The sequence below is a fragment of the Cibotium barometz genome, chromosome 8, assembly GCF_041138505.1.
Source record: "Cibotium barometz isolate CiBa-2024 chromosome 8, ASM4113850v1, whole genome shotgun sequence".
Classification (NCBI taxonomy): Eukaryota; Viridiplantae; Streptophyta; class Polypodiopsida; order Cyatheales; family Cibotiaceae; genus Cibotium; species Cibotium barometz.
Window position 1 is genome coordinate 51,264,805 of NC_141053.1, and position 22,027 is coordinate 51,286,831.

The window sequence follows — 22,027 nt, forward strand, 5'->3', positions numbered from 1 at the left end:
TTTTGTTTGCATTACAAGTTGTTGGTACATCCTGTATAAACATGAAAGTGAGCACAGGTAAGAGGTGGTAAGGCATAATTACTTCTTGCACATGCATGCCATAAAAAAATACTTATCCCTTCACAACTTACAAGACCCTCCTTAGTCCTGCAGGGCATTGGTAGAAGTACTGTCTTATGAGCTTATGAAGGGTAACACATTTCTGCCTAAATTAGGAGCAATATAGTAAATAGATCATAGGTTGTTGACTTGTTCATCTCTTACGCTTGTTCTTCAAGGCCCCCACTGACGACGAGGGATTGTTGTGCCAGTTCCTCTTTCTTTGGTTGATGAACCAGTTATTTATTTGCTTTAATTGCAATCCTGTCTCCTGGACGAGTCTGCTCTTTTCATCCTCCTGAAATAACAAGCAAGACAAGATATGGGTATACTCAACTGGATTCATTGGGAAAGCATAAAATTGCACAATGCATTTACAAGGAAAGCAATCAAAACCAAGATGGTCATGTGAGGACTTACAAATTGAAGTCAATTTCTGTCTTCTGTGTGATTGTATTATGACGTCACATTCTAATTACATTGGCACTTTCGAACTTATGGAGCCCAATAATGAAAAATTTTCATGGTTTTCATGTTAAATATAATATGTTTCCTAGGGTTTACCCAAAGACCAGGTTGTCATTAAGGTGGAGAAAAGGTTGTGAATTTCAGAAAGGCTCAGTAGAAGTTTCCTGTTCATGAAGCTTAACGAATTAAAATTTTGGCCTCTAGAGAGAACCTCCAACTTAATAAGTGCCTTCTTTTGTCCTAAAGCAGCAGCAACATGCGCACAGCCAGGTGTGTAGAAGAGGCTAGTGCGAGTTACAGCTTTTTCAAGTAAAAATAATTTTATGAATGATTGCAACTAGGGTAGGGTGGCTGCATACTGTGTGGTTGGCTTGAACAACCACTTGTTGCTTCTATAGAGCCCTTCTAGTGAGTAATTGAGATCAAAGGTTGTCTGGTTATATGCTCCTAACGTATTCTACGCTGGGTGTCAAAAAAAAATGGACTCAGTTTGTGAAGTTTGTGGTTGGGTTGATGAGTGGCATTGACATTTGGATGTTAAAATTATTCACACAAATACTCTCTTATTAAGAGGGTCCCTAATTGATCATCTCAATTAACCTAAGGGCTAGGCCTTAAAACTCCTCTTAGTAGCATTCACCTGTGTTATCACCAAGCCTCTACACTACAGCACAGCAGTAGTAGAGAGCATGCATGTCCTCTGTCCCTCCATCATCATCAGCCCCTCCGTCTTCACCACCCTCTTCCCCTCCATCAACTATATCCTCCCACTCACTAAAACAAAGTTGCGCAGGGAAGACACAAACCAAAGCCTCCTTACTCTTTTCTCTCCAAAAATTGGTTGGAGAGTGAGGGAGCCAGATGATACCAGCCCGCGAGATCGCCCAGTCACACCCACATGCAATTTGTCTAGTGTCACCAACCTAGACATTTCCCAGTACGAAAGGGGTTTGGTGGACTCCACGATGTCTAAATATTTGGAAAGTACAAGCTTTGGGAATGGGGGATTATTCTGGAATACAAAGGATCACACTCCTAAAATCTAGGAGGGTTAAGTGTGTGAATTGAAAAAACTTGGTCTTTGTGTGAAGTGAAGCTGCCCCCCCCCTTCCACCCTCCCTCTCTCATCCTTCGCCGCCCTACTCCCTTGCCTCGCATCTGCCCCCTCGTGCCCGCCCTTGCCATTTGCGCCTCCCGTCGCCCCCCTTCTCATGCCTTCACCTCCTCTTGCTCCCATTAGAGCCCCTGCCCACCTGTGCTTTTGTGCATCCTCTCTCCCCTTGCCCCCACCTTCGCACCCCCCTGCGCCCCCCCTCCCGCCTATGTCCCCCCCTTACTCCTACCCGCCAGCTCCGCCTCCCTCCTCTCTGTCATGCTTGCCAGTGCCGCCTAGTCCCCCCGCTCTGTTCTTGCCTGCGCCCCTCCCCCCCCTTCCTGCACACCCCCCCCTCCCCGCGCGTTCGTGCCTCTTGTATTGTCGCCCCCTTTCTTCCTTCGTCATCGACAACACCCTTAGCTTGTGGGCTTTTTCTCTAATTTTGGCTAGTTTCGGCCTCTTCTAGTCTTCGCCCCTAGGAGGACTTCATGGCAGCCGCTCCATCTCCCCCGACCGAGGCTGTTGTTACATGCCTTTTGTTTTCTGAAGTGGACTTGCAACTTCTCGCTACGACTATCGCATCCCTAGAGGCCTCCACTTTGGTTTGCAAGATTGTTGGCAGCCGCCCCGCGCGTGGCCAACTTAGAGATCTCCTTCAGGCTAGCATCCTAGGTGCGCCAGCAAAGATCGTAGATATTCATACATTGGGGCATGGCTACTACCAGGTTCAATTTGATTCACCAGTGGCATCTAATCTTGTCATGCAGCTTGTAACATGCGGAAGCTTTGAGGGTCTTCTTTCAACCCTAAACACCACTTAGAACATGCTGATGCAAAAACGCAGAGAGAGAGAGAGAGAGAGAGAGAGAGAGAGAACTTTTTAACGTCGTAGGAAACTATCCCAAGAGACCAAATTGATCTATTCGACAAGATTTGAACTCAAGACCTTTGATTCAAGAGGGAAATGAGCTAACCAATCTACCACACTTGGAATTTCAGTATATTTCTGATGGTACAAAAAGGTACCTAAATCTGCAGCCCTAGGCTGCCTTCATACAAAAGGTGTAAATCACCAAAATCTGTCCTAGACTAAGGACCCTAAGGATCCACTCCATAAAGGGGTGAATGAATACAATGATGAGCACACTTTGTTATTTATAGCCTCTTAACCTTAATGGAGAGCTGGCCGACTGGACATAAAATCATACAAATGATGCACATGTAGCTGCCCTTTTTCTGATTCAGCCGACACCCCTTTCTGGTCTCAGCCGAGAGCTCCTGTTCTGTTTTTTTTGGTACAGCCGATAGGGGTCCAAGTCTATTCTCCAGTCCAATACTGCTCCTTGTGCTCCAAGTCCTAGCTCTATCTGGTTCATACTCTTTATCTGGCTGCCTCTTCTGGACCAGCACCTGAGAATGTCCATGGCATCTTTCATGCACATGACATCCCCCTCTGCTAAACTTGATGACGGGATTCCAACCTGTTCTTGGATGACTTTCATCATCCCAATCTTTTCCCGAAGTCCCTCTGTCATGTATCCATCCCTGGCAAACCCTTTTCTCTGAAAGCCCGGCCCGGTTCTCCAAAACCACCTTGTCTCATTATAAGATCTATGCATTTGTTCCATCTAGTCCACAATCCATTCCTGCCCTGACTCTACCTTGGACCTGTACACCATCATATGGGACTGATTCAGTGTTTAGCTTTGTTGAGCCTGATGCTCTGATACCAATGTAACATGCAGAAGCTCTGAGGGTCTTCTTTCAGCCCTAAACACCACTTAGAACATGCTGATACAAAAACGCAGACAGAAGGGAGAGTAGAGAGAGAGAGAGAGATTGTTGGAATTTCAGCATATTTTTGATGGTACAAAAAGGTACCTAAATCTGCAGCCCTAGGCTGCCTTCATACAAAAGGTGTAAATCACCAAAATCTGTCCTAGACTAAGGACCCTAAGGATCCACTCCATAAAGGGGTGAATGAATACAATGATGAGCACACTTTGTTATTTATAGTCTCTTAACCTTAATGCAGAGCTGGCCGACTGCTGTCGGCCAACTGACTGGACATAAAATCATACAAATGATGCGCATGTAGCTGTCCTTTTTCTGATTCAGCCAACAGCCCTTTCTGGTCTCAGCCGACAGCTCCTGTTTTGTTTTCTGGTACAACAGACAGGGGTCCAAGTCCATTCTCCAGTCCAACACTGCTCCTTGTGCTCCAAGTCCTAGCTCTATCTGGTTTATACTCTTTATCTGGCTGCCTCTTCTGGACCAGCACCTGAGAATGTCCATGGCATCATTCATGCACATGACACAGCTGAGCCCCACTGCATTGCGTACGGCCCAGTCCTTCTTTGCACGGTGGTAGCACGGCTTCGACCTGGCATCTGACCCTCTAGCTGGAGTTTAAGGCTTTCCCGTGACAATCTGCTTTCTAGGCCTCCGGAAGGAATACCTTCCTCTTCTCTCGGTGATTGGTGATGCCATCGGGAGAGCAATGGAACCCCCCCCCCCCACTGCTGCCTTGGCCCTCGCACGAGCAATCGGGATTCCATCTCTCCGCATCAGTGTTGCCTCACCGGATTCTGTGCCTCACATGATATCTATTCCTAGCCTTCCAAGCGACCCCATTATGGAGAGAGTGGAGTATTTCGGCCTTCCAGGCCAATGTTTCATGTGGAGGCAGATGGGTTATATCTGGCCAGAGCCTGCCCCTCGGCGTCAGTCTAGGAGACCGCCCTCGAGGCTTCATTGTGGAATCAGGCTAGTGATAAGAGTTACTGGAGATTTCTTTGAGATAGCTGGCCCCCACAGGAGGAGAGACAGTATTCGCAGGTTGCGTGGCACGGATGGAGCTATTGTTTCTGATCCCCCACATATGAGAGCCATTGCCATGGATTTCTTCCGATCTCTTCTCACTGGTAGGTGTTGGATGTGCATGAGAAAGTCTGGAGGCACACAAGAGAGGTGGTTACCCCCTCCCTTCAGTCTTTCTTATTGACTCCTTTCACTTCAGAGGAGCTGGCGGAGGCTGTGACGGCATTACCTAGGGGCAAATGCGGATGGGCTTTCTGTCTCTTTCTTTCTTCGCCATTGGGACCTCATGGAAGGTGGCCTTGTGATGCCTTCAATGAGATTATGCTCACAGGTGCCATGCCAAAGAGGCTCACAGAGGGCTTGATACATTTGATTCCCAAGGAGGGTGGTGATAGATTGGAGATCCGGAAGTGGAGACCCATCACCCTTCTAGGGATGGCCTATAAGATTTTGGCCAAGGCCATCATCACTAGGCGACTTCAGCCTTCTCTCCCAGACTTGATCCATGACACTCATGTACTGGTTTTGTTTAGGATCAGAGCACTTTGGACAACATCTTTACCTTTTGGGAGGTGACAGCTTCGGCCGGGATGCAGCAGCAAGACCTCATTGTGCTACTTCTAGACTTTGAGAAAGCTTATGACAGGGTGGACTAGAGCTTTCTGGAGGGCACAATGAGCTAGATGGGATTTGTTGGAATTAGGGTTGTAGGAAAGCACACAAAGCTTGGAGAAGAAGAAGCAAGAATGCACACAACACACAGTGTATTAGATTGTGTCAATGTACAAAGATAAGTTAGCCCTAGAATAATGGGCGTATATACAAGCCGGGGGAAAAAACCTCCTAAAGAGGGAAAAAGTGCCTCGGCGGTCCTAAGTGTGTTCACACACATCACTGCCTATATATATGGCAACAAATCCCCCCTGGGAGTGATGGTGTGAACGAGAGCTGGCACTCATGTATAGAGAAGTGTCATGCCCGAAGTAGATCAGTCCACAAAGGGGAGCAAGCCCAAAGCTTTGCGGAAAGCTTCAAACTTCTCACGAGGAAGCGCCTTTGTGAAAAGATCGGCGAGGTTGTCCTGTGTTGGCACATATGCCAAGCTGATCTCTCCTACTGAGAGTCTCTCCCTGACATAGTGATAATGCACCTCAATGTGCTTTGTGCGAGCATGAAAAACTGGGTTTCTCGCAACTGCCAATGCGCTCTGACTGTCAGTGTAGATAGAGGTGGCAGACTCATGTCCAACACCCAAGTCAGCCATAAGCCGTCTGAGCCACACACACTCAACCGTAGCTGTGAAAGCTGCCCTGTACTCAGCTTCACAACTAGAAGTGGCCACAGTAGGTTGCTTCTTGCTCAACCAAGATATGCATGAGCTACCGAGCATGAAACAAAAACCACTTGTGGACACTCTTGTGTCATAGTAACCAGCCCAATCTGAGTCCGAAAAAGCATGTAAATCTGGCGGCAACGATCCCCCCTTGGGATAAAACAGCCCAAGATGTATGGTGCCACTCAAGTAGCGAAAGATGCGTTTAACTGCCTTCCAATGCTGAGACCCCGGGCTATGTATAAACCTACTCACTTGTGAGACTGCAAACTGAATGTCCGGCCTCGTAATGCATACATAAATGAGGCAACCAACTGCTGTCTGATAGAGTGTGACATCAAAGTGATCTCCAGCATCATGAAGACTCAACTTCAAACCTGTCTCCATTGGAGTAGCAATAGGCTTGCAGCCTTCAAGGCCAAATCTCCACAACAATGTCTCAATATACTTTGTCTGACACAAAGCAATACCTCCATCACACTGCTTAAATTGTATCCCCAAATAATGATGCAAATGCCCCAAATCTGACATCTCAAAAGAGGCATTCAAATCAACCTTAAAATCAAAAATATGACTCTCATTTGGTCCTGTGAGCAGCATGTCATCGACATAGAGAGCAATGATTAGATGTACATCATCCACACGTTTAACATACAAAGTGCTTTCTATTGGACTATTCTGAAAACCATGTGCAGTCAAATATGCATGTATCTTTTCATACCAAGCTCGTGGAGCTTGCTTTAAGCCATACAAAGCCACTTTGTTTTCCTGCCCTCTTTGAACAAAACCACGAGGCTGTGATACATACACCTCCTCATGCAAATCTCCATTCAAGAACGCAGTCTTTATGTCCAACTGATGTACATTCCAACCATTATGAGCTACCAATGCGCAAATGCTATGAATGGTAGTCATACGACAAGTGGGAGCAAAGGTCTCATCAAAATCAATGCCCTTTTCTTGAGCATAATCCTTTGCAACAAGTCTAGCCTTATAGCGATCAACACTACCATCTGGCTTTCGTTTCAACTTAAAAACCCACTTACATCCAATGACCTTTTTACCAATAGGCAAATCACACAAAGGCCATGTACTATTCTTTATTATAGCATCATATTCACTTTGCATTGCAGCCAACCAATTTTCTGATTTTTGTGCCTCATCAAATGAAAGAGGTTCTTCCTCTTCACACATTAGACACAGCCAAAGCATAACAATCTGATGCATAAGAGGCATGCTGAAAACCTGAACGAGTACGACTAGACATAGGTGCATCAATTTTACTATCACGCAAGGTTTGCACCAGCCATTTAGGCATACCTCTAGCTTGCTCATTTTCAGCCCTATCCTCATAAATTACATCCTGTAAATCTGCATCAGAAATAGGCTGATCTATGATGTCGTTTGAGATCTGCATAGGCTGAATATTTGCCTCATTAGGACTTACATTTGAATTCCCACCTGTAAACAGAGGCAACAACGTATCAAATACATCCTGTGAGCTCACACCTGTCTCTTTGGTACATGATAACAAAGGCTGCACAGCATCTTCCACAAAAACAACATCTCGACTAATCAAGATACGCTTAGACTACGGATGATACAAACTGTAACCCTTGCTCTCAGCACTATAACCAACAAAAATGCATTTGACAGCCTTATCATCCAATTTTCTACGTTGTTGCATAGGCACTAAAGCATAGGCCAAGCAACCAAAGACACGCAAGTGACCAATAGAAGGCTTCTTGCCATGCCAAGCTTCGTATGGAGTAACAGACTGCAAGGCCTTAGTGGGACATCTGTTGAGTACATATACAGCACACATGACAGCCTCAAGCCAAAACGCATGTGGCAAAGCTTAGCTCTTGACCATACATCGTGCCATCTCTATAAGTGACCTGTTTTTCCTCTCAGCAACACCATTTTGCTGAGGGGTATACGGCACTGTACATTGGTGTGTTTTATCCCACGACTAGCCAAAAATGCATCAAACTCTTTAGACATGTTCTCTCCCCCTCGATCAGAACGGAGGGTGCCCAACAATTGGATGAAGCTTTTATACTGGAGCTTGGCGAGGCTATCCCTAGCAGGCAGAGTGGTGGTGGTGAAGCAGGCACTACTTGCCACCATGTGGTACATCACTTCGTGCTAGGCTTTTTCTCGGGCATGTATTGGCCAGGTACAGCGTTTGATTTGGAACTTCTTGTGGGCCGAAAGTGATGGGAGGCTAGCCAGAGCCAAGGTGGCATGGAGAGTGATCATTCAGCCACGTAGCAGAGGGAGGCTTGGCCTCATCGAGATTTTCTGTCATGCATCAGGAGTGCAGATCGATTGGCACAAGCCGTGTGGTTTTTGGGTAGGCTCTGGCCCGACTTGGCGACTGGTTGAGGCTTTCCAATGGATCCTGAGGGGCACCCCAGTCCGCTACCTCGGTTGCCAGGTTGGCATTGATATCCCTTCCGAGGAGCAACTCACTCCACTTCTGGAGCTCAGCGAGGCTATCCCTAGTAGGCAGAGTGGTGGTGGCGAAGTAGGTACTACTTGCCACCATGTGGTACATCACGTCGTGCTGGGCTTTTTCTCAGGCATGTATTGGCCAGGTACAATGTTTGATTTGGAACTTCTTGTGGGCTGGAAGTGATGGGAGGCTAGCCAGGGCCAAGGTGGCATGGAGAGTGATCATTCAGCCACGTAGCAGAGGGGGGCTTGCCCTCACGGAGATTTTCTGTCATGCATCAGGAGTGCAGATCGATTGGCACAAGCCGTGTGGTTTTTGGGTAGGCTCTACATCCGCCTCGACTTGGCGACCAGTTGAGGCTTTCCAATGGATCCCGAGGGGCACTCAAGTCTGCTACCTCGGTGGCCAGGTTGGCATTGATATCCCTCCCGAGAAGCAACTCGCTCCGCTTCTTTTGAGTATTCGGAAGAAGCTTTTATACTGGAGCTCGGCGAGAAGGTGGCCAGGGAGAGACTATGGTGGCTATGGATTTGGGAGAGCTGACCTCTCACGCAGCTGTAGTGGGACCCTGCAGAGTGGACTTGGCATGATCCCGCAGATCGGGAGGAGACTCCGGATGCCCCCTTCTTTGCATATACAGCGTGGCTTGGTTGCAAGATCCAGATGCCTGAGATAGATGGCACACCGGCAGCAGTTGCACACTGGCAGTCTCAGGGCCTATCACAGTGCCTCCTTTCAGATTTCTGGAGGCTTTGGGACAACTATCGGCTGAGGAAGATCACTCTCTTTCTTTGGCTGATGGCACACAGGAGTTTGGCGGTCGGTACTTGGCTAGCAGTTGGAGGTCGGTCAACAGCTTGTCCGAGGTGCGTTGTCCGAGGTGCGGCCACCCCCAAGAGTCTTAGCGACATTGCCTTTGGGATTGCGCGAAGGCTCAGCAGATTTGGCAGCGGATTCTCCGCATCTTCGCTATGGACAGGGCATCGACCCGGATCATCACTTGGGGTATTGTCGCTTGGGCCATTGAGGCTAGAGTGATCAGGACTTATGAGGAGGATGGGGGATAACTAGCCCTTCAGGTCTCCCACCATCGTATTGCAATAGTACCAGTCACAGCCCCACCGATAGGTGACTGGCAACCAGGCTCATGTCAAAGATGGGAGATTTGCAGTAGCATAGCAGCCTGGCATATCTAGAGTGCTAGATGCAGTGAGGCCATCGAGGGTACCCAGACTCCGTCGGTGGAGACCATCAGGAGCATATGGCTTGATATCATTCACACTCTCCGCGGTCAGTGGGGGAAGCTGCAGGGAGGTTTTGACCGCATGCGAAAGCAGCGGGAAGCCTTCTTGAGACTTTGGAGGCCTGGTCCTTTCCTCATAGATAGAGGCGGTGACCCCATTTGGCATTATAGACCACCTAGATGGTTGTTCCCCCCCCCTCCCCCCCCTGAGATAGCCTTCTTCTCACAGAGGGGCCAGCCCAGCCGGAGGAGAAGCATCTCTTCCCCTTTGATCATTTGTTTCCTGCCCTTATATGAGGCGAGTTTGTATCTAGCCCGTCGTGGTTGTACTTAGCGTGCCCCCCCCCTCCCCCCTCCCTCTGCCTGTGTATGAGATAGCCTTCTCGTCATAGAGCGGCCAACCGGAGGAGAAGCATCTCTTTCCCTTTGATCATTTGTTTCCTGCCTTTGTGTGAGGCGAGTTTGTATCTAGCCTGTCGTGGTTGTACTTAGCCTTTGTGGCTGTTTTTTCTTTAACTAATTGAAGGATCTTTTCTCGGAAAAAAAATAATAATCTAGGAGGGTTACATTTTTTGAACAACCCTGAATGGAAATTCTGTTCGCGTCATTACATCTGTAAACTAGGGAAACGGGGGGACTTGCTTAAGCACCTATGACATAATGTCTACGAGTTGAGATATTTTTAGAGATGAAGTTTATGGGAGGAACCACCTCTTAAATTAGGACGTGTGGCAAGACAATGGATCAAAATGAGATAAATGTCCTCACCCTTGTCACCTCAGCTCTACACTTGTCATTATAGCTTTTACTTGCCATTCTAGCTCATGAGAGCCCCAAATCTATAAATTGGAGCCTCCTCTCTTCATTTGGGTATGCTTGACTGTTGCAAACTAGCCTCTATGATGTTGACGACTTTTATCTATTCTTGGTGGTTCTCTATTCCAAGGTTATGGCTCTCTACCACTACTATAGGCTGCCCCAATGCTGGCTGCTATCTTTATCTCTCTTGAAGGCTGCCCATGAATATACCCGTTATTGGGAACTATTTGAAGGCTTCCATCGCGAAGAAATATTGACGTCAGTGTACTTGCTACACTAGACACTGCATTTGTTGTACTTATGTATCTATTGTACCGCCATTGTACCTATTGTACTAGCTCTATTGTTGAGTTTTTCTATCACATATGGCACCCTGAAGACCCGTGGTGATGGGGAAGATTAGTACCCTCACCAGAAGAGATGGTTTACACACATTCATGGTAGCATTAGCCTCATTGGATGACCCATTCCAGGTGATCACCGATGTGAGTAACATCACTATTGGAGTGGTCTTGCAACAGAATGGGCATCCACTCCATACGGATGGCCAGACGGAGATTTACAATCAATTGGCATTCGACGTGCTCAAGTGTTATGTTCACGACTAGCAAGGTAAGTGGAAACAATTTTTGCCTTAGTTCAAGCTAGGTTGAATGACTCTTTTTCTTTAGCTGTTGGTGAGGTAGTTTTTGGAAGACCGTTCCAGTGTTTTTTGATGAGGACGTCATCTTTGTGCGTGAAGCTAGGAGTCTTACCAGGAGATTTTGGAGTCGGTGATAGATAGGTTGGCTAAAGCGCATGAGGCCTATACTCAACAGCCAAGGACAGAAGTGATGATCTTCTCAGAAGGAGATTGGGTATATCTATGGTATGAAGCAAATGTTGAAATAGGTTGGCAAGTGATGCCCAAAGTTATTGTTTCAGAGCTTTAGACCCTTTCCCATTCTAAAAAGATCAACGAGGTTTCTATGAAGCTAAAGCTACCTCCCACTTGGACGTGTTCCATCTCAATTGGCTAAAGCCTTATATAGGATCTCCTCTCTCCGTTGTCCATGATGAACAGGAACTAGACATAGTGGACGAAGCTGAAGTTATGGTTCCGAAACAGATCCTCTTACATCGTTTCAAGCACGGCTCCGGCCTACAGTTCCTCACGAAGTTTCAAGATCGAGGGACACATGAAGCGGTGTGTCTTGACAAGATTTTTTTCGAAGATTATCCGGCATTATTGACGGACTACTTGGAGACTTTGCAAATGCTGTCAAGTTAAGCAGATGGGGAGGTCACATGCATCTTGCACTTGGATGCCAGGTGGAAATATCAGTACAATAGGTGCAGGACTTGGAGTGGTAATTGGCCCCTTGTGAGCCCTAGTCCAGGACGAGCTAGGGTTCCACTCTAAGCATCCAGGGTCAGGTGTACAAGTCTTGTACATGGTCTTGGTAAGGTGTGCATGTTCTGCACAAGGAGCAATACTAGTCCCTACTGTGAGTCACCCTCTGGAATGATGATGGGTGTTCCGCACATTGATAGGCTGGCAGCTAGATGCAAGGGCACCTAGGAAGCATATAGATGCATGTAGGAAAGCATAAAGTGCAGGGGCATGGGTTTACCCATGCCGCCCTACACTTGGGCCACTTTGGGGCAGCCCATGGGCCATGGATTTGGCCCACAAAAGTCCCACAGCATTGGCGGCTTGCCGGCCCAGTCGGCCAGGCCTGGGGGGATTCAGCAACAAGGCGGCCAAGCCTTATGGGCAGAGACACAAGGCGGGGAGCAGCCCATGATTGCCACGTGTGAAAAGGGCCAGCCTTTATGGATTAAATCAGGTCGTGGAGCTATATGAACATGCCGACAACCTCTGAAGCCCACTGACCATCAGCTTTTTGTCATATAAAAGCATAGGCTTGTCCAAGGTCTAAACTATCTCATTATTCACAGAAGTGCTACAGAACTCCAAGGGCCAAGACAACCAAAGGGAGCCTGAAGCAAGGTGAACTTGTAGGTCAGAGTTAGGTCATCTTTATTAAGAGACTAAGGTTATGTAAAAGGGGAGGAGAAGGGTGTGTGTGTGAATGGACTTATGGTCCACTAGCTTACCTATTTATAGGTGGAGCTAGAAGGCATTTGATAAGCATGAAGCTTAGTTGTATTTTGAGCAACTTAATAAGCAAGATCTTTTCTTGTATTTTGTGAGTCTCTCTCCTCCACATATTTAATCTAGCATGAGCACCACAAAATTCTAACATGGTATCAGAGCTAGGCAACTTGCAAGGTGTAGAATAGGTCAAAAAAGTGGTTTTTAGAGTGCAGCTCATCTACCCCCAACCAGTGGTGGCCCTCCAGCAGCTTGATGAGGATGAATCTCGGCGTGCTATCAACTAGGAAGTTGAAGAAGACTCTTAGGCGCTCAGCTTCGTACCATCAATTGTGAGGTTCACTCTCAGGACGCCACGGCATTGAGCTCTGAGCAGGCCGGCGCCATTTTTCTGCGCAGCTGCTGCCGTACAGCCATTCGCCGTGTGTAGGCGATTATAGGCTGTGTGTGCTTAGGGCTTTTGAAGCCCATAGCCTCAAGTATCTACAGCTCAAATCTCAGCCCCAATGACTGCTACACGCGTGCACTACAGTCAAAAAACCAGGCTGCTCACTTGGTAGCCATTGAAGCTTCCATTAAAGCTTCAAAATTAAGTGTCCTTTTTTGCACTAATCCTCTCCTCTTAGCTTCAAATCTCTTAAGTGCTTCTTGAAGTGTTTTGCTCCAGATTTTCTGATGTTGTGGACATACACCATGAGGTATTCATAAGCCTCATTGCCATCAAGCTTCATCAACATCTTCAAGTGCACAAAGCTTCTCAAAGTGTGCTTATAAGCACTAATAGTGTTGATTAATACTAATGAGACTACTAATCCAGCAAAGGGGAGCCATTCCAAAGTGTTTCTAAACACTACGAATGTTCTTAAACACTAATGGTGAATCTAATCACCAATGCAAGTGTCATTAGACGCTAGAAAAGTGCTCTTAAGTAGTAATAGTGTTGCTCACTTGGCAAGTCCTTGTCAAGTACAAGATGATGTCCAAAGGTTTTTGGCTATTCATCTCCGGCAATAAGGTTATTGATCGATCTAAGGCTGAAGATATTGAAGATGATGAGAGGGCACAAGCCATCATCATGCTTCATCTTGATGAGGCTCTCATTCAGCATGTGGACCAGCTTCCTACTGCAAAGGAGAAATGGGATGAGCTTGACAAGCTCTATGGAGCTCGTGGTAAGAATTCCAAGATCTCACTTAAAATTGAATTTTTCAGCTTGGAACTCAAAGAGGGAGACGGCATTGGAGCCTTCATCTCTCACTTGAAGGGCCTTATGGCTCAACTTGCATCAGTGAATGCGAGAATGGATGAAGGTGATGCAGTGGCTGTTTTGCTAAAAGCAGTCAAGAAGGTGTACCCCACCTTAGTTACCACCCTGAAGAACATACCTAATCCCACCCTTGAAAGAGTCATTCAATCTTGTCTTGATGAAGAAAAGAGGCCAAAGGGAGGAGGTGAATCTTCAAATGCAACAACTTTATCGAATATCGAACAAGCTTTGTTACATCAAGTGATCAAAGTAAGATGTGTCCATTGCAAAAAGGTGGGTCATTTGGCAAATAATTGTTGGATCAAATATCCCAACAAAATGAAATGTAACAAGTGTAAACAAACGGGATATATCACTTCCAAATGTCCTAACAAAGAGTCAGAGGCTAACTTTGTATCAGCCTCTAAATCCACTGAGAAATTGTTTTAAATCTCCATGTAACCACACCTATATTCCTAACCTTGTACGCCTAATGTTATAAAGGCATCCTATGTCCAATACCACCTATTCCAGTTTTTTTCATAGTTGGTATTGAGGGGGGGTATTAAGAGACTAAGGTTATGTAAAAGGGGAGGAGAAGGATGTGTGTGTGAATGGAATTATGGTCCACTAGCTCACCTATTGAAAGGTGGAGCTAGAAGGCATTTGATGAGCATGAAGCTTAGTTGTATTTTGAGCAACTTAATAAGCAAGATCTTTTCTTGTATTTTGTGAGTCTCTCTCCTCCACATATTTGATCTAGCATGAGCACCACGAAATTCTAACAATCTTCAGGCAGATTTACAACCAAGGAAGATCTCCAAGAGGTTGGTCTTTTTCATCATTCAATAAAGCAAATACACCAGTCCTTGGTGGGAGCCCTTCAGAGGGTATTTGGGACCCAATCGGGTGTACTTGTCTTTGTTTCTTCTCTCTCTCTCTCTCTCTCTCTCTCTCTCTCTCTCTCTCTCTCTCGTACTCTGGTCTCTGCTACATTGTGCAATTGTCAAGAACGAAGGTGCTGAATATTCCTTTTCAAAGTATAATCTTGTCTGTAAGCTTCTCTTTCTCTCCCATGAAGTATACTCCCATGGGGAAAGTAAGGCCCTCAGAGCTTGTTCATGATATTTTTCTCCTTGGGTAATAAAATACTCCAAGGGAGGGGTTTGCCCATTCCGGCCCCTATGTGGACATCTCTCTTTTTCAGTTTTGTGGAATTAAGTGGCATAGCAAGTCACTCTCCCAAATCAGGGTATTTTTTGTTTTTCCTGTTTTTGAATTTAGGAAGTGTTAATCTCATCAAATGCATATCGCTACTCTTGTAAGGGACTAGCCATTGGCTTTAGGTAAACCCATTGCAAAGACCTTCCCATCCTCATAAGGAAACCGTGTCAAATCCACTTGGAAAGACTCTTCTAGTCGGTGGAAGAGGGCATCCCTCTCACCTTGTGTTTATACTCAATCATTGAGTAATAGTTGCATAAGTCATGGACTATGGTTCAAAGGGTTAAAGGGAATGAGAAAAATGTGGAATGACCAGCCTCTTTGTAGAGGCCAAAAGTAGGCACCTAAAACAAGTGGGAAGAGATGCTATTAATGTTATGTAGCTCATACCAAGTACATGCCTTTTGTAGGCCTTAGGACCTTATGTTTTGATTCTCACATATCACACTCACATATAAGCACATGACACATGGCATACACTTTATCTTATAAAATTATAAGGGGTGTTCACACACACATATACATGAATAAGCTTAGACTCACACTCATACATACACATGTACGTTTAGCCCTTTGGGGGCAATTCACACATGGATATATAAGCAGGGGTACACACACAACCTTCTAACTCCATCACTTGCTGCAAGGGAGCGATCTAGCCATGCGCACCTTCCGTGCCATGCTAATCCTCCAATCAACAAGTCACCGAAGTACCAAGGCTAGCTTTGAGTCACCCCCCTAGCTCCTAATAGGGATACAAGATAACATGGAGCCTTTTATAAATGAAGGCACACACAAACACACAATACAAGTCTTTTTCGGGGGACAACTTGTGCAGAGAACCCTTATTGACTTAACACACAAAAACGGGAAAATGATTTTTAGGAGATTAAAACCCCCTTGTTGTAATGTTGGTGATGAATCCTCTTCTGATGGTGTTGCCAAGCCTCCACAATTAAATTAAATGTAGAAGGGGCCAAAAAGAAGACAGGGTTGTATTGGCTTCAATTTTATTGAGGAGCTCAATTTTTGCAAACGCTCCAAATATTATGGAATGAAGATGCTTCAATTTTTGCCAATTGTTGAGATTTCTGAAAACCCCCAAATGTTGGTATATGCAAAAGTCCCCAAAATTATTGAATGTAGGAGTGCCTAATTAGAAGATTTTCACCTTCCTTTTGAGATGCCCCAGAATTTTGTTGTTGTGTGACAATTTGATGTGATGGTTACTGGAGCATGCTAGGCAGGAGCATAGTGAAGTGACCACTTCTATTGGGGACCAACGCTGGTGGGGCATGTAGCTGATGTAGTGGCTTGTATTACTCTAGGGTTATTAAAACCTTAGAGTAGCACGTGGCAGCATCAATTTGAATAGGGCGCCGCTTGTCGAAGTTGAGGTCAGCAGGTCGGTGACGGACATATAGGTGTGGACTCGATAGCGCAAACAGTGAATGGACAACGCATGAGGCAAGCGTCTAAGTTGCTGACATGATGACAAGTGGCACTGGTCGGCTAGCAATGATATGGTAGCTACGTAAGATGATAAACAAAAAAAAAACGGCATGGAGAAAATGAAAGAAAGTGAAGCAAATATAAAACACAGATGTAGGCCCATGTACAAGATCTGTAAATGCTGGAAATTGATGTTTATTGCTAAAATCTGAGCACGAGGGAAGCCTGTAGGTGCTGTACAATGGTGAGAAGCAGTAGCAGCAAGTCCTCCTCTCAGGTTGTGCACAGCAAGAAGAAAGGGAGGGAGGGTGGGAAACTGGAAGGAGAGGAAGAAGATCTCTCCAAGATGTAGTTCCCTGTCCTCAGCACCTAGAAGAGGGCTTCGGCAATCAGAAAAATCAGCAATCTTTGCTTCTACGCTGAAATCTGCAGAAAACGCAGCAAACTGTCAAAGCCTTTGCTCCAAAACAGAAAACACAGCTTTCTTCTGCTCATCACAGGTCAGCGTTTTTCTTTGATACCATGAAAGAAAGTGAAGCAAATATAAAACACAGATGTAGGCCCAGGTACAAGACCTGTAAATGCTGGAAACTGATGTTTATTGTTGAAATCTGAGCACGAGGGAAGCCCGTAGGTGCTGTACAATGGTGAGAAGTTGTAGCAGCTGCTAATGACCTCAACTGAATGCTGAAAATGAGATGAATTGGGGGAAAGGGAGCTAGCCCTTATATATTCCCCCAGGATGCTGGTCGGCTAGTTGTAGCAGGCCGATAGCATGGTAGTAGCATAAAATGCTACAAAAAATGCCTAAAAATACAAAAAAAAGTAGAAAAATGCTGAATAATCTCTGCTAAGATATGCCAATGCAGGGCATCATAAATGGCCAATACAAGCATGAAAAAAGGTGATGTAGACCCTCTGGAGATGATATAATCCAACACCTCCTCTTCAGCGCCAAAGGGGCAGTCCAATACCAGCACGCTGAAGTAACACCTCCATAGTAGCTCTCGGAAGTGGTTTGGTGAAGAGATCAGCCACATTGTCCTTGGTAGAACAGTAGGCCAGTCGAAGAAGGTCCAACTCGATCCAGTCGCGTACAAAATGATAATGCATTTCAATCATAGAAACATGGGACGGGGAACGGGACGGGGAGGGGGCAAAAGGTCGTCTCGGGGACGGTGAAAAAAACGGCAATTTGAAAACGATTGTTTTTTTGCAATTTTTTTGAACACTTGATTTACACTTAGAAACCAAGACATTAAGCACAAAATTGCACCAAAAAGAGGAGAAATGCATAGTCGTATTAGCAAAAAACTATAATGGGGCGCCGATGGCGTGATAAACAAAAGTGAGTGTACAATCTAAACAAAAATGCCAAATGGCATAATGAAAGGCCCAAGGAGGGTGTACACTCAAGGCAAAATGACTAAGTGCCAAGATACAAGATTGCTAGCAAAAAAGTGGGGCAAGAGTCGAGAGTCGAGACTCTAGACTCAAGAGACTAGGCAAGAGGCTGAAAAGGGTGAAGATCAATCGTGACCTCCTCAGTGAAGTCCTCCATAGGCTGGTCCTCAAGTGGAGGGGGAGGGGGAGGTGGGGGGAACAATGCCTCAGGCACAACCTCAAGCTCCTCTAAAATCTCGGCCCTCTGCTAATCAGAGAGATGTGGGTCCTGCTGTGCCTGCTCCCATTCGGTGAAAGGATGTGCCTTCTTTGTCAAGCCCTTGCAAAGCATTCGCAAGTTGGCACTGACAAATACCAAATCATTTGCACGCTGTACCTCGAGGCGGTTCCTCTTCTTAGAGGCAATGTGGCTATAAACTGACCAGAGTTGCTCTAGGCAACTGCTACTGCAAGCCTGCGAGAGTACACGCACAGCAAATTCGTGCAACTTTGGAGTTTCCGCACCATAATCCTCCCACCAAAGTGCAGACCCTATCTTGAAGCGGTCCGCCTGTGCATCTACCAAACCAAAAGCCCCCCGCTTCTCTCTATAAATCTGTAATTGGTCCTTGATTGTGCGGCGATCCTCTTCACTAGTGTAAAGGCGATCCAAGGTTTGTCGAAGGCCTTTGCTCACCTCTTTGTCCTTGTGTTGCCCTTTGCCTTGAAACTCAGGATCAACAATGTAGGCAGCAGCATGGAGGGGAGAGTGGTAGGCTTGCCACCTTTTCAAACATAGGGATTTGACCTGTTTATAGTGAGGCTTGACTTTGAACATTGCTTTTAGCTTCTCTATCATGCGATCAATTGCCTCGTACACTTTGCCAATGCATGGTTGAGTGGAATCCACTACCCTAAGGAGATCAATAATCGGTTGCACCATCTCCACAAGCGCCTTGGCCTCCTCCCACCATGCCGCATCGTCCGCCCTTTCCCTGCAAAATTTGCCGACCGTCGTGGAAGCCTCTGAAGTGCGTGCAAACTCATCACTGAGGAAGAGTCCCCTCAATGCCCCTCTACATGTACACAAGCGGCCTAGCATGAGAAAGTTGAATGCAAACCTCGTCTCGGAATACTTAAGAAGAGAGAGGCTTGACTTCTTGGAAAACTCGTGCTGCACCCTTTGATGGTTGAGGACAAAGGTCACTATTTTATTGGCACCCTCAATGACAGGTGCAACCCAATCCAAGGCCCCTATGTCTTTGATAAGGTTGTTGAGGCAATGGGCCATGCAAAAACACACGGTGATGCGAGGATAAGTTGCTTGGAGAATTGTCCTCGCCGCCCTATTTGCCGGTTCTCCATCCGCACATATGGCAATGACATTCTCCGCTCCCACCGTCTCTAGTGTTGTTGCCCACTCTGCAGCAAGTATCTCGGCACTCTTCCCCGTCCCGGAAGCATCATGGGAGTCGACAAAGTATGTCTCCCCTCGTGAGTAGGCAACAACTCCATGGATGGAGCGCTTTCTAGTGTCACTCCACCCATCAACGACGAGGGTAACACCATTTTCAGCCCATTGCTCTTTCATGTGGTTGGCCGCCACCTCCACGCTTGCCTTCTCCTTCTCAAGGAGAGAGGTGCGGATGGTCTCCGAAGAGGGGGGAACATAAGAGGGTCCATACTCCGCTATCAATTTGCACATGGCCCGAAAGTATGGAGATCTATCCAAAACACCATATGCAAAACACAAACAAAATTCAGATTTTTACCATCATTTAGTCTTTTAGTCTTTAGAGCATGATATTTGAATAGTATATGAGCAACCCTACGGCCTAAAGTAAAAACGCATAATACATAATAGTATAAATATTAAATAATAATACATATGCATAGTGCCAAGGACTTACCGTGCCGCCCGAAATGCTATGTGGTCATGAAAGAAGAATCGTGCCACCGCCATGTCCACCTCCTCTTTCAATTGAGGGTTCCAATTCTCATCAAGAGTACTTTGGCGTCCCCGGGAAGCGGATGCCTCTCTTGATGAACGAGGTACATGCGGCATTGATGTCCTCACAAAGGATGTGGGGTCGACGGCCACTTGAGGATTGCGTTTTGCCAACTCGGCCGCCTCATAAACCACAAGCTTTTCAAGGAGCTCCTTCTTCTTCTCGGCCGAAACCTCCTTGCAAAATTGCACTTCGTTGCCGGGCTCATGCAAGAAGTGAGCACGCACTTTGTGGGCACCGACGGTTCGCTTGTAGCCGCAAAGCTTACATACCCATGGTCTTGAACCACCCCCTTGACCGTATTGCAAGCACTCTACCTCATCCCACCAACTCCATCGATGTACGGCGGGCCTCCTCCTTCGTGATGGAGCGGGTGCTGAAGTGGTGGAGGCGGCGGCGGACCCGGGTTGAGTAGAGGAAGGGGTTTGAGAAGAGGATGCCATAGTGATAGAGTAGAGCTTGAGATGGATGGTAGAGCTTGAGAAAGAGTCAAGACGGAGAATCGGGATGGAGATGTTGGAGAAGGAGAGCTTGGAGAGGGTGAGCTTGGAGAGGGAGAGCTTGGATGTTGAAGAAGGAGAGCTTGAAGAGGGTGAGCTTGGAGAGGGAGAGCTTGGATGTTGGAGAAGGAGAGGTTGGAGAGGGTGAGCTTGGAGAGGTTGGAGAGGGTGAGCTTGGAGAAGGAGAGCTTGGAGAGGGAGAGCTTGAGCCTTGGGTCTTGGAGAGGGAGAGCTTGGAGAGGAGAGGGCTTGAGGAGAGCATGGAGGTAGAGGTCTCTTATATAGAAGAAGAGGGGAGCCATGTGGGAGAGAGAGACTCCTGCCAATGAGACCTTCGAGCGGCTGATGAGAACTGCCTGAGAACACTCATAGCATAGGAGATGTCTGGAAGGGTGTTGGCAAGGTAAAGCAATGAGCCAACAATCTGTCGGTACTTTGTGGAATCCACCAAGGGTGTATCATCCTCCTTGCATAACTTGGCATTGGGATCCATGGGACAAGAGAGGTGTACAATCTGACAACCCATAAAGTGTGAGCAGCTTTCTCACATACTTCTGCTGAGAAATGAAGATACAATCATCTTTTTGCCAAACCTCCAGCCCAAGAAAATAATGTGGAAGGCCAAGATTAGTCGTCTCAAATGTCTCTGAAAGCTTGGACTAAAACTGTGTGACCAACCTAGCATCTGAGCCAGAAAGAATGAGGTCATCAACATACAAAACAATGACACAAATATCTCCATCAAAAAGAAGCACATAGAGATTGCTGTCAGCATATGCCCTCTCAAAGCCAAGAGATAACAAGAAGGCATCAATCTTCTGATACCAGGCATGGGGTGCCTATTTGAGACCATAAAGAGTCTTTTGCAGAAGATAAACATGGGTGTCCTGTCCCTTAATCACAAGACCAGGAGGCTGCTCAACATAAACTTCCTCCTCTAAATCTCCATTCAAAAAAGCGGATTTGACATCCATCTGGAACACGGGCCATCTAAAGTGTGCAGCCAAAGCCAAAACAATCCTGATGGTGGTATACCTGGCTATAGGAGCAAATGTCTCATCAAAGTCTTCACTTGCCTTATGAGAATATCCTCGTGCAACAAGGCGGGCTTTGTACTTGTCCAAAGTACCATCTGCATGAACCTTGACTTTGAAAATCCATTTCACACCAATAACACGACGATGTAAAGGCCGTGGTACCAAAGACCGAGTGTTATTCCTCTCAATAGAGGCCATCTCTGCTTCCATGGCTTGCCGCCACTGCGGCTGTGAAAGAGCCTCCTCTGGACTCTTAGGCTCATCAATCTCTTGGAGAGAACTCATGAGAGCATAATTCACTGTGTGATGAGATGTGGAAGCCCGAGATGAACGGCGAGGTCCAGGGGTGGTGGTAGAGATTTGGGTATGGAGCTGTGCATCAGTGAGACCAGAATCTCTAAAGAGTTGCTGAACCCACCGAGGTAGGCCAGCCTTCCTCTCTCAAAGCGTGAAGAAGAAGATCCAGCTACAGTAGAAGACTCATCCGATGCTGCTGGAAGTGGTGATGAGGTAAGCACTCGTGAGGGTAATCCCGGAGTCAAAACAGGACTCGTAGAGGGACTGGGAGCTGCAGAAGCTAATGCAACGGGAATGAGTGATTGTAAAGGAGCAGCTGGCACCGGGGTTGCTGCAGGGGGAGGAGGAGGAGCTGGACGTGGAAGAGGTAAAAGATCACTAGCATCTGCCGGGAATGGATCATCCAGAAAGTCGGAAGATGCATTAGGTGGAGAGGAATCAATGC

General features: G+C 46.6%; 1 protein-coding gene across 1 annotated transcript in view; it reads right to left on the reverse strand.

Moving 5' to 3' along the window:
• LOC147636382 (homeobox protein knotted-1-like 7) overlaps nucleotides 1–22,027 on the reverse strand; it is a 64,081-nt gene that overhangs the window by 66 nt on the left and 41,988 nt on the right. Inside the window, exon 5 of the mRNA XM_086801822.1 lies at nucleotides 1–397. This exon is cut by the window's left edge and continues 66 nt beyond it. Within this exon, the coding sequence (XP_086657948.1) occupies nucleotides 254–397 (144 nt within the window). The 3' untranslated portion in view covers nucleotides 1–253. The remainder of the gene's footprint in view (nucleotides 398–22,027) is intronic.